This window comes from Phyllostomus hastatus, unplaced genomic scaffold (genome assembly GCF_019186645.2).
Source record: "Phyllostomus hastatus isolate PE091 unplaced genomic scaffold, TTU_PhHast_1.1 phas_scaffold_501, whole genome shotgun sequence".
Classification (NCBI taxonomy): Eukaryota; Metazoa; Chordata; class Mammalia; order Chiroptera; family Phyllostomidae; genus Phyllostomus; species Phyllostomus hastatus.
The window spans coordinates 45,818,817-45,831,510 of NW_025334033.1; the positions used below are offsets into that span (position 1 = coordinate 45,818,817).

General features: G+C 40.1%; 1 protein-coding gene across 6 annotated transcripts in view; it reads left to right on the forward strand.

Moving 5' to 3' along the window:
• RAD51B (RAD51 paralog B) overlaps window positions 1–12,694 on the forward strand; it is a 506,432-nt gene that overhangs the window by 27,026 nt on the left and 466,712 nt on the right. For all 6 annotated transcript variants that reach the window (XM_045822805.1, XM_045822803.1, XM_045822801.1 and 3 more), the window contains exons 6-7: window positions 11,298–11,417; window positions 12,481–12,664. In XM_045822805.1, coding sequence (XP_045678761.1) covers window positions 11,298–11,417; window positions 12,481–12,664 — 304 coding nt within the window. The remainder of the gene's footprint in view (window positions 1–11,297; window positions 11,418–12,480; window positions 12,665–12,694) is intronic.

Below are 12,694 nucleotides of genomic sequence, written 5' to 3' on the forward strand. Positions count from 1 at the left end.
CAGCTCATGTTCCTGGGGGACAGAAAGAGCTTCTTGGCTAAGCTGGGTCATATTATCTCAGGTTTGGGATGGACCAGGTGCTTTTCAAAGCACCAACTTCCCAAGCTTTTGCAGGCTTCTAATGGGTCCACTCCCTGGCCAAGTGATCCCTTTCCCAGGTTAGACTGACAGGCCTTTATGGTCAAGCATCTCCACCTGCACCATTTTAACTTCTATTGTGCATGTGCTTACCTCTCCCTTCTCCGCCGCCAACAATCTGGTACCAGAGCGGGGAACGGAGGGGTGTTAATCCTTGGTAGGGCAATGCTGAGATCCACTGGAGTGTGTGAAACTATAGCTTCCTTGCTGAGCAAGTAGGCTTATGCTCTTTGGTTGATTATGCTCAACAGTGTCTGATTCTCTTTGCTTCCTTCTTTTATTAATATCTAGCTAACTACATATGGTAACATTTACCCCCTGAAGACCTTGGGCCTTATAATCTTACAGGGGTAAACTGATGAAGGTCTCATTTTCTGTAATTGCTTCTTGCTATCAAGGGGCATAGTCCTGCCTATCCCTAGGCCCAGAGGCTCTTCCTATCTGCCAAAGAAAGAAAGGAGCAAAAGGGAAGGGGAGTCTTCACGCAGGGAAGAGGGATTTTGCAAAAAGTCCAGATCAGTCTGCTGTCCCTGGGAGGCAGCATATGCAGTGTCTAGAGGATGATGATGCTGGACAACCTAGCATCCTTGTTGTCGTGACCTAGAGAATAACTTGTGTCAGGAGAAGTAACTGAACCCAAGATGTAGTTCAGTACCTTTTTCCATTTGGCTCATCCTGAGTTGTATCCTTCATAATAAACTGGTAATAGTAAGTAAAGTGTTCTCCTGAGTTCTGTGGGACATTCTAACCAATCATTGAACTTGAGAAGAAGAGTGTGGGAACCACCGATTTTTAGCCTGTCAGTCAGCAGTACAAGAGGGCGAAGACTTGCAGTTGGTGTCAGACATCAGGGCAGTCTTGTAGGACTGAGCCGTTAATCTGTGGGGTCTGAGCTAACTACCAGTAGTTAGTGTCAGAATTGAATTGGCTTGTAGGACACCCAGCTGGTATCCACAGGGAACTAGAGAACTGTGTAGGGTGGAAAACCTACACAGTTACAACATATACAGAGAAGAGAGGTACATGTTAAACCAAAGGGATGCAACTGGCAAAAACCAAACTGTGGTAAATGACACAATAAACAATCTGGTTTTGTAACAAATAAATAGTTACGATTAAAAAAAGATTTAGAGGACGAAGATGGTGTCATAGGTAGATACACTTTGCCTCCTTGCACAACCAAAAGAAGGACAACAGCAAATTTAAAAACAAAAAGAACCAGAACTGGCAGAAAATTGAACTGTATCGAAGTCCAACAACCAAGGAGTTAAAGAAGAAACATTCATCTAGATTGGTAGTGGTAGGGGTGGAGATAGGCAGCCAGGGTGGAGAGGAGATGCAGCAAGGTGGTAGCAAGCAAACCAGGCAGTCCCACATGTGCATGTGGATAAACTGGAGGAACATGGGGAGTGAGACAGAGCGAGCAACCCAGGGTTCCAGTGTAGGAAAAGAAAGCCTAAAAACCTCTGGCTGTAAAAAGCTGTGGGGGTTGCGGCAGCAGGAGAAACTCTCAGCCTTACAGGAGAGTTCATTGGAGAGACCCACAGGGTACTGGAACATACACAAAACCACCCACCTGGGAATCAGTGCCAGAGTGGGCCAATATGCTTGTGGGTAGTGGGGAAAGTGAGTGAAAGCCAGCTCAGAGCTGAGTAAGCAACATTGTTCCCTCTCAGACCCCTCCCCACATACAGCACTACAACTCAGCCATGTGGGTGCTGTATGCCCCACCTTAGGTGGATACCTAAGGCTCCATCCCTTACAACGTAACAGGTACACAGAGACAAAAAGTATGGTCCAAATGAAAGAACAGATTAAAGCTCCAAAAATAGAACTAAGCAGCGAAGAGATAGCCAACCTATCAGATGCAGAATTCAAAACATTGGTAATCAGGATGCTTACAGAAAATAGAGGAAAAAATGAAGGCTATGCAAAGTGAAATAAGGAAAAATATACAGGGAACCAACAGTGAAGGGAAGGAAACTGAGACTCAAATAACTGATTTAGAGCAGAAGGAAGAAATAAGTATTCAACCAGAACAGAATGGAGAAACAGGAATTCAAAAAAAAAAAAAAATGAGGAGAGGCTGAGGAACTTCTGGGACAACTTTAAATGTTCCAACATCCGAATCATAGGGGTGCCAGAAGGAGAAGAGAAAGAGCAAGAAATTGAAAGCTTATTTGAAAAAATAACAAAGGAGAACTTCCCCGGTCTGGCAAAGGAAATAGACTTCAGGGAAGTCTAGGAAGCCCAGAGAGTCCCAAAGAAGCTGGATCCCAGGAGGAACACATCAAGGCACATCTCAATTACATTACCCAAGATTAAAGATAAGGAGAGAGTCTTAAAAGCAGCAAGAGAAAAGGAGAGAGTTACTTACAAAGGAGTTCCCATAAGACGATCAGCTGATTTCTTAAAAGAAACCTTGCAGCAAGAAGGGTCTGGAAAGAAGTATTCAAAGTCATGAAAAGCAAGGACCTACATCCAAGATTACTCTATCCAGCATAACTATCCTTTAGAATGGAAGGTCAGATAAAGTGCTTCCCAGACAAAAAGTGAAAGGAGTTCATCATCACGAAGCCCTTATTATATGAAATGTTAAAGGGACTTATTTAAGAAAAGGAAGAAGATAAAAACTATGAACAGTAAAAGACAACAAACTCACAACTATCAACAAATGAACCTAAAAAAACAAACAAAAATGAACTAAGCAAACAACTAGAACAGGAACAGAACCACAGAAATGGAGATCACATGGAGGGTTATCAGCATGAAGTGGGCAGGAAGGAAATGGGGGAAAAGGTACAGGGAATAACAAGCATAAATGGTAGGTACAAAATAGACAGGGGGAGGTTAAGAATAATGTGGGAAATAGAGAAGCCAAAGAACTTATATGTATGACCCATGGACATGAACTAAGGGGGGAATGCTGGTGGGAATGTGGCATGGAGGGGAATAAAGGGGAGAAAAAAATGGGACACTGTAATAGCATAATCAATAACATATACTTAAAAAGTAAATAAAACTGCTGGGGAAAAAAGAGGGGCAACCTTTGGATTAAAAGAGACTTAAAAGATGTATTGCTCTCATCACATTGCATGCTTTTTATTTATTTTTAATTTTAAAAAAGTTTTCAATTAAAGTCTCAACATGGCCTCTTTTTTATATTTTTAGTTATGAGCTTCTGTTCAGCTAGTCTGCAGGCAATTCTCAAGGATGGTTGTTCTGTAACTTAGTTGTAATTTTGTTGTGACTGTGGGAAGAACAGTGGCTTCAGCAAAAAGAGTCTCATTTTTTTTTCACATAACAAGAAGACCCAAGTAGGTGATTGCTGGCTCTGGTTCTGTTGCTCAGTGATGACTGAGAGACTTAGGACTGGTACATTTTTAGGCATTGAATCCATTCTGTGCTCAAGTCAAGGAGAAGGGAAAGGGCCAGCTATACCATTGATCAGGAAAGTGTACTACTTTCTTCAGAGTAGCTGCCTCCTCTGCTCTGCCAGTTTCCTTTCCAGCCTCTGGAATTCTGCAGGTTTCTCACTGCTCCACCCCTATACACAAGGGAGGATGGGTAAGTCAAGGAAGAGATTATTATAACAAGCGTGATGAGTGTCCTGGGGCTGGTTAATACTACTTCCTATATAAAATTAGGGCTCTCATAGGAAGGAAGAAGTGGAGTGGATGTTGGTAGGTAATTAATAGTGTCTGCCATAACTGGGTTGATTTCTGGACTTACAGAAGAGATAAAGTAGGAAAATACAAGACTCAAAAAGAAGCATATTTTAGCTCTCAGTATGACTCTATATGTAGCATTGTCTCCATTTTGTACTTACAAGCAAGTGGTCTGATCAGCACAAATGAGAAACTGAATTGAAAGATTAATATGAGGGAAGTTTAAAGGATTCACATAATTTCAGAATTTAGGGTAAGTGATAACAATGGAAAATAATTTCTAATAAATTGCTAAGATATCTTTTTATCAAGAAGGAGGGAGAAAACAGTAAATAAGAATTACTTCTGTTTAAAATGTACTTTAAAAAAAGAAAACCTCATGAGTAATGTACTTAAAAGCACTTTGGAAAGATTAGTTTTACTTATTTATTTCTCATCTGAGGACTTTTTTTTTCACTGTTTTTAGAGAGACAGGAAGGGACAGAGGAAGGGAAAGAAACATCAATACAGGAGAGAAGCATCAATTGGTTGCCTTCTGTAGGCACTTGGATTGGAGAATCATACATACCCAGACTGGGGATCGAACCCACCACCTAGATATGTGCCCTGACCGGGAATTGAACCTGCAACCTTTTGGTTATGGGATGACCTGCCAACCAACTGAGCTACAATGGCCAGGACAACATTAGTTATATATATTTTTTCTAAAATATTTTTATTATAGTTATAATTTTAAAAGCAATACACTAAGTAGCTTATTTTTACATGTCTTTGAGAAGATAATTTAAGATAGTGTATCAATCATTCTTATTTATCATAAGCTGTAATTGTATCTCCCAGACTGCTTAGTAATTAAATTATAGTATAGCGTGGTGCTAAACTCTTGGGTATTCAGGCTCTGCCTTGGGGAAAGGAGAATGCTAAGGAGACCAAATTCTGATTGATTCAGTAAATAGCCTGTTTTTAATTTGTGTTACTGATGCGGACTCCAGCCAGTGGGTTCTGTGTGCTGTGGCTGTGATGAACAAATTCACATGGACTGCAGAAGTCCTGTGGAGAAAAAGGGACGGCGTGGCTGTGTTCTGAGTGAGAGAGAGCCCTGACCCCTGCCCGGACAGGCTTTTATTGCTTTTCTGGGTACATTACATCGAGGATGGTCCTCATTTACTATGCACAGGTTCGCTGTAGGTGATTACCTTTTACAGATAACAAAGGAGAGGAAGTTGCTAATTACTACAAAGAAAAAGAATATTTGCAAATGCAAGGGGAAAGGTGGTTTAACTGGTTACACTCTATCCTTGGGAGGTTTAGCACAGATTTTAGGAAATTACTTTAAAGATATGCAGTAAACATTTGCTGCCTCAATTCAGGGTGAGAGAGTCTGGCAAAAAGCAAGCCTCGAAGCAGCCTAGGTACCATGCAGGCCTGATTCCCCATGGGAAAACCGATCCATGGGCCCGGTTCCTGTGTGCCGACTCGCTTCCCGCTGGTCTTCTGAATCGGGCTGGGCTACATTCGCCACTGCCACGCGGATAGGTTCCCTATATTTTACCTATTGGACTTACACTTAAGATCCGATATAGTTTTAATTGCTATGCACTTGTTTTATAGTTTTTATTGCTATACTTGAATACATGGATAAGTAGATGAATCTAGTGATGTGTTTATGGAAAATCTGGCAACCATGAGAATTCCAGGACCCATGAATTGAGTGGGTACTATATCATTCCTGTTGGAGATAATTAGAAAGAGATGGAACTTGAGGTTAAGAATAAAAAAACAAAAAATATTTCAAATTGGAAAAAAAGGAAGATGATATGGATGGTAAATAATAATAAAGGTTTCGAAGTAAAAATTTGGGAGAAATAAAATGGATAAAGGAAAATAAAGCCGAGTCTTAGCACTACAAATGGACATGTGGTGAAAACTGAAGGATTTGTGGAGGAAGAGCTAGGACCCAGGGCTCTGGAGGGGGAGGTAGGATATGGAATTGGAGTACTATGAGGTAGGAGTAGACATTCCTGAGTTGTCATGAAATCAGAAAAGCATTGAAAACTAGTCAGAAGGGGAGAAAGACATTACTCAAATAATCAGCAAAAGTAAAATGATAACAGTTGTAATATTACGCACAGCAGAGGTGTGCTGTGCGAAAGCAATGGCTCAGATCTGCATGTCACTTCTGCAGCTGTCAAGTACCCCTAAGCCGGTGCCTTTTAATCCCTGCCAAACTATTTAAAGTGTCACTATTTATGAATCAGTGTGTCCAAAGGGAGGTAGAGGGGCAGTGGCCAGCCATGGCTTTAGCTGATTCTGAAGGCAATACCAGTGTGGTCTTGTTATAGAAAATCCCATCCCCCACTCCTGGGGGTCTTATCACTCTATGATTCTTTTTGCCTGCTGCTGATAACTCTCAATGCCAGAGTTTGGTAAAGAGGAAAGGCATTACTTAATTAAAAGTTATGTAGGTTTAGAGTAATGGCAGAATGTCGCCATTAAATCCCAAAGTCCATTTAAAACACCACGTACACACACACACTCCTGTCTCCCCTTGCCAAACCAAGCCAGTCAGGGGTACCATAATAGAAGTCCGTAGCTCCGCTAGGCTCCCATTCTTAATCCAAAACCATGTCCTCATGGTGGGCCAGGGAATCCTTCTTCATCCTTTCACACTGCGTGGCCACGAGAGAAGAGCTGCTGCTGCATTCTGCTTTCCTGCTTTCAAAGCTGAGTGGTCAAGACAGCTCTTTCTCTGCTCCCAAAGTGAGTGGTTAAACCCCAGCATGACTGCCACGCCTGGGTTTAAATCCCGGCGGGGATCTTCCTCTGTAACCCCATTTCCGACTCCTCCCACAATGGGTTACACCTGCCCTAGCCTGTTTTTTTCTGCCTTTCTCTGCTGCCATTGTTAGTCGGGCCGGCCTGACCCGGTGATTCAGAGGCTGCCTCCAAGCCGCTCTCCTGCAGGCAGGCGCAGAAAGGCTCTCAGGCTACATTGCATCTCAAACTACATTGCCTCTCCAGTTAGAGTCATGCCCACCTCCCTGGCTCCCAGTGCATGCACAGCTGTAATATTATTAAACCGCTGGCCGAGTTCTTTAGATAAATATCCAAAGTCGCTCTCAGTGGCCCTGCTCCACTTCCCTCATTCCCCAAGTGATTGCTATGGGGGTTTTCTCTATTTTGGGGGACTTTCAGCTCAAGGCACCACTACAGTCTGTTACTTATTTGCTAGTTTGTACAAATCCAGGGTCTTTGACCCAGGGGTAGATAGGGGAAATAAACTCCCTCTCACCATTTTTTTTTAGACGGCTTCATGAGTCTGGGGAGGTTTTCATTAGTCCAGCTTCAGCTGCCCTGTCATTTGTGAGTCTAGGTGAATTCATAGGGAAGGTGATCCTGAAGAGTTTCTAGGATAGAAAATGGAAATTAGTTATAAGTACATGCTTATTGTTACTAAAACAAAACTTTGGAATATTCTGGAATCTGTAAGGAACTAATAGATTCACATTACTATGTTTAGTAATCCCACAGTGCTGAGAAAGCACATACTGAATTAATGAACAGGAAAATACTACATGTGTACAAGAAGCTTTGAAAAACCATAAACTTTTATTTCAGCACATTTATGATGCAATATTTCAGCTAGAATTTTGGAAGACTTTTTTTGTTTATTTTTACATTATGCATATGTTTTGTTTCAAGTTGGCATGTGGTCACTAATGTAAAGCTTTTAACTTTCCTTTTATACAAGGGCTGTGCAGTAACCGGGAACTAATAACAAAAAGCTTTAGTCCGAATCCATTCTTCTTCACTTTAATGAATGGTAATTCCATTCTTCCAGATGCTGACCCATTTAGTCAAGAAATCCCTTCAGCTCCTCTTTTGAACTACATCTTGGGTTCAGTTACTTGTAATCACATGAGCTATTCTTTAGGTCAGGACACCATCATCTCTTACCTGGACTACTGCACTAGCTGATCTTGTTTTCACCCTGGCTCATCCACAGCATCTTCTTCATTTGGTCACCAGAGTGATTCTTTATAAACAAGTCAGATCATGTCCCATCCTGCTCCTAGGTTTTTACTAAATGAAGTCCACTAAAACCCACAGACTTAAGGATCTTGTGTGATTTTGGCCCTTGGCTGGCCCTCTGACCTTATTTCTTTTTTATTCTCCTTCTTGCTTCTTGTGGTTCAGCTACATTAGCTTCCTTGATATTCCTCAAACATCCCAGGCATCATCTTACACCTGGGCTTTTGTTCTTGCTATAATTCTCTCTTTCTGTTCACTGTTCCACTGGATATCCACATTGTTCATTTTTTTCATCTCCCTTAAACCATTGCTCAGAGTCACCTTATTGAAAAGAGGCTTTCCCAGACCACATTACGTAAAATGGGACGAACTGTCCTCTGTGACAGTCTGTCCCCTCATCCTGGTTTACTTTTCTTTAGAGCACTTATTATCTGATGTATGGTATACTGTATTTCTTAGTCTCTCTCAGTAGAATGTAAGTTCCATGAAAGAAGGCTTTTGTTTGTTTTGTTGTTGTTCATTGCCATATCCTTAGCACCTAGAACAGTGCCTGGCTTTCAGTAGGTCCTCAATAAATATTTGTTGAATCTTGAGTGCGTCCTTTGAAAGGAATACTTTTTATAAAAAAGATGTCCACTAGATGGCATTACTTTCAAACTTTATGTAATTAATGTCTGGTAGCAAAAGATAGATTCTTTTGTGTTGCTCCAAACAAAACAGATCTTTGTGATGAAGATTGTCATGAGAAATTGCTATGATTGATGTGAGGCATATGGAATACTACACTTACATTTATTTTTTTAAAAAGATTTTATGTATTTTTTAGAAAAAGATTTTATTTATTTTTAGAGAGAAGGGAAGGGGGGGAGAGAGAGAGAGAGAGAGAAACATTAATGTGTGGTTGCCTCCTGCGCGCCCTCTACTGGGGACCTGGCCTGAAACCCAGGCATGTGCTCTGACTGGGAGTTGAACCTGTGACCGTTTGGTTCATAAACCAACACTCAATCTTCTGTGCCATACCAGCCAGGGCTATTTTTGTATATTTGTATATTTTTAGATTTCTAAAATTAAAAAGACATTTAAAGAAACTTATAGAAAGTTAGAGCATATTGGCCTGTTAATAACCATTTGATACAGTTATTTAGCCTGGTAACATGGTTACTGTTTTTTATCTCTGTGTACAGTTCCTAAGTTTGTAAGGTTATTGACCTTAAGTTTGTCTAAGCTCATTAAGTCACCACCTTAATCAACTTAAACTCACCATCATCCCACTTAAACCTTTTGGCAAAAACCATATACAATTTTATTTCCCCCTACCATTTCTAATGGTTATTAACATCAGTAAGGCTCTTTTAGCTTATTTCATTCCAAACCAGATAAATTATGTATTTTTAGGATAAAAAGAGAAAATACTCCCATTGCTTGGTAATGGAGTATCTGATGTATTTAATATCTAGAAGTAAGTTTTGTCATCAACAAGAACTGTGGATGCTACATTTCATGGTATTAGAGATACTGCCACTAACCCTGCTCTTCACCAAAGCACTAGGGAAGGAAGAAAGTATGATAGCTATGAGTAAAGTAAGTTCATGTCCATGTCATGGCCACCTTCCTTCTGAGGGATGTCACCGGAATGAGAGAGCAGTAATGAGATCCAGAGCCTTAAGCCCCTAGTTGAAATCCAGCCTAGTGTTGGTGGCAGAAAATTATTGTCTGTCAGCTGTTCAGCTGTTGCCAGTGAGTTAGGTACTCTCAATCTGCTTGCTAATCAGCTGGGCGTCCAAATTTGGAAAACCTTCTGTGTTTCTGATAGATGTTGTCATACCTATCCTTAAAAATCAGTGGGTTCCAAGTGCCAGGGCTTTTTAGCTGATTTCTCCGACTAAACTCAGCAAATAATTGCACTAATCAGAAAATTTACATATTTTCCCAGACCCCCAAGAACGCCTGTCCTGCCTTTGCCAGCGCCGTCTCTTTTCTTGCTCTCGTCACTTACCGCATTTCCATTTTCCCCAATTCCTGTGCCTTTCTCAAGAACTTCTCTTGAATGGTCATTGGTCATTTGATCCATCTGGTTCTCTTCACATGTCCTTACTCCTAAAATAACTTTTCTTCATCCTATTCAACCTAACGATGTTTCTTCTTTTCAGATTGCTTAAAATATGCTTATAAATGTTATTGACTAGATTTCTTTAATGTTTCCCTCTTCCTGTTTTAGATTTTTCTCTTCCATTTCTGATTATGGCATATCGAGGCACTTATTTTGTTGATCTATTTAAAGTTCTCAGCCTCTTCTTGGAATTTATTAACTATCTAGAAATGAAAACACTTGTTCTTTTGTGCTTTGTGTCTTTAAATGGAGCATAAAATGTAGGATGGTCTTTGTGTTCCCAGTCCTTTTCCCCAGTTTGCTCTTGGGTGCTTAAGTGTGGCGCTGATACAGTATTATTTTAAATAGACAGTTATACTTAAAGATTTACATTTTTACAATTTTAACCAGAAATATTGGAAGTTCCTAGTATTGCTCTCCATGTCTTGTGCTGTTAGTGACAAAAATTGTGTCTGTGTCAGCTTGTCATTGTCCTATGCTTACCCCAAGCATTAGATCTAGTTTTTGAGGTCAGAATTCAATGTTTAGAAAAATCACTTTTTTATTTACTAAGAAATATTGGACCACATTTATTTGCATAGAAAATACTTTTCTGTTTACCAAGGACCTACTGGATAGCATTTATTTGGTATGTATATTTTTGGTCTGAGACATGGAGACTTACTGATATTTGATTATTAGAGTGATAATATTCTACATTTGTTAAAATACATTTTCTCATGAAAATGCAAGCATTTTTCTTATTTTTTAATTACTTTTTTATAAAGGTCACACTACACTCTTTTTTAAAAGATTTTATTTATTTATTTTCAGAGAGAGGGGAAGGGACGAAGAAAGAGAGGGAAAGAAACATCAATGTGTGGTTGCCTCTCACCTGGTCCCCACTGGGGACCTGACCCATAACCCAGGCATGTGCCCTGACTGGGAATCAAACCGGTGACCCCTTGGTTCGCAGACCAGCGCTCAATCCACTGAGCTACACCAACCAGGAAGTGTTTTTCTTATTTACTGTATGTATATTATAGCTACTAGTCAAAATGTCATTTACAAAAAATATTTATTCCCAGAAACATATTTATTCTCAGAGGCATTGTTGCTTGTTCAACATTAGATGAGATCTAAAAGCCCTGGCTGGTCTCACGCTCTGTCTGCTAACCTCTCTCGGTGCGTCTGTTGCACGCTGGTGTATGAAGCCATTTTGCTTGTACCTGCTCTCTTGAAAAGGCTTTTTTTGTTCTGGTGGTCCTTGTGACTTAAGAGTTTCCTAAGTGAAATTCATTAGAGGTTCAGCCATGTGGCCTTAAATATCATTGGCTATTTTCACTTATGCTGTTTTTTTTCTTCCACAGACTGATTGAGATAGCAGAATCTCGTTTCCCCAGATATTTTAACAGTGAGGAAAAGTTACTTTTGACAAGCAGTAAAGTTTATCTTTATCGGGAACTCAGCTGTGATGAAGTTCTTCAAAGGTATGCCATTTTAGAGTTTGGTATTTTAGTAATACTTTGAAGATTTATTTTTTGTTGTTCATGATTTCAGTTTCTGAGTGAAAAAAAAAAGCCCCTACATATTAGGATTATAGGAAATAATTATTGCTGTGTTCTTTATTCACTATGGCTTGTTATTGAAGTATTTCTTTAAAAATGAAAAAAGAAAACGAAATGAATAAAATAGTTTATGCTAATTTAGAGGTGTATTTATTATTGTTTCATTAACAAATTATCCCAAGGTGTAGCAGCTTAAAATGGAAAACATATGTTGTCTCATATAGTTTTTGAGGGTTAGGTGTCTGGGAGTGGCTTGGCTAGGTATTTTTGGCTCAGGGTTGCTCAAAAACTTAAAGTCAAGCTGTTGGCCAGGGCTGTAGTTATCTCAAGGCCTGCTTGGGGCTGGAGATTCTTGGAAAATTCCAAGGTCACTCATGTAGTTGCTGGTTGGTCTCCCGTCTTCCCAGATGTTAGCCAGGGGCTTCAGTTCCGCACCTTGTAGGCCTCTCCGTGGGGCTGTTTATAACACAGCCACTTGCCTCCCCGACAGTGAATCATCTGAGAGAGACTGGATAAGTGAGAGAGGGTCCAAGGGGGACACTGTTGTCTTTCATAGAAATAAATGAGGGGCCCTCACGTACTCTCAGAAATGAGGGGTCCTCACTTTGTCATATGCTGTTGGTCACGAGACCCATCCTAGTATATTGTGAGGGAGAAACTCCTCAGGGTGTCAAGATGGAATGGGAGTCAATGGGGGCCATTTTGGAGACTGGCTACCACACATTTAGGAATTTTCCCCTAAAATTGGAGCTTTAGCAGTATCATAGGAGAACTAAGGAATGAAAACATTTTGGTTTATTTTCAAAAGAGTGCCATATGTATAGAAGAAATATATGAAAATAAGTTATGTTTATTGGGTAGTGGCAATCATTACTATAACTTAGGAAAGAATAATTTGTTGTTTTTAAGTTGGTCAACCTTTGCAAGGCCCTATTTTTATTATTACTTAAACTTTTCTACTATTTTACAAATTCCACTTTTACAGGATTGAATCCTTGGAAGAAGAAATTATTTCAAAAGGAGTTAAACTTGTGATTGTTGACTCGGTTGCATCTGTGGTGAGAAAGGAGTTTGACACACAACTTCAGGGCAACATGAGAGAAAGGAACAAGTTCTTGGCAAGAGAAGCAGCCTCCTTGAAATATTTGGCTGAGGAATTTTCAATCCCAGTAAGTTTTTCTTTTTCTCTCTTCTTTTCT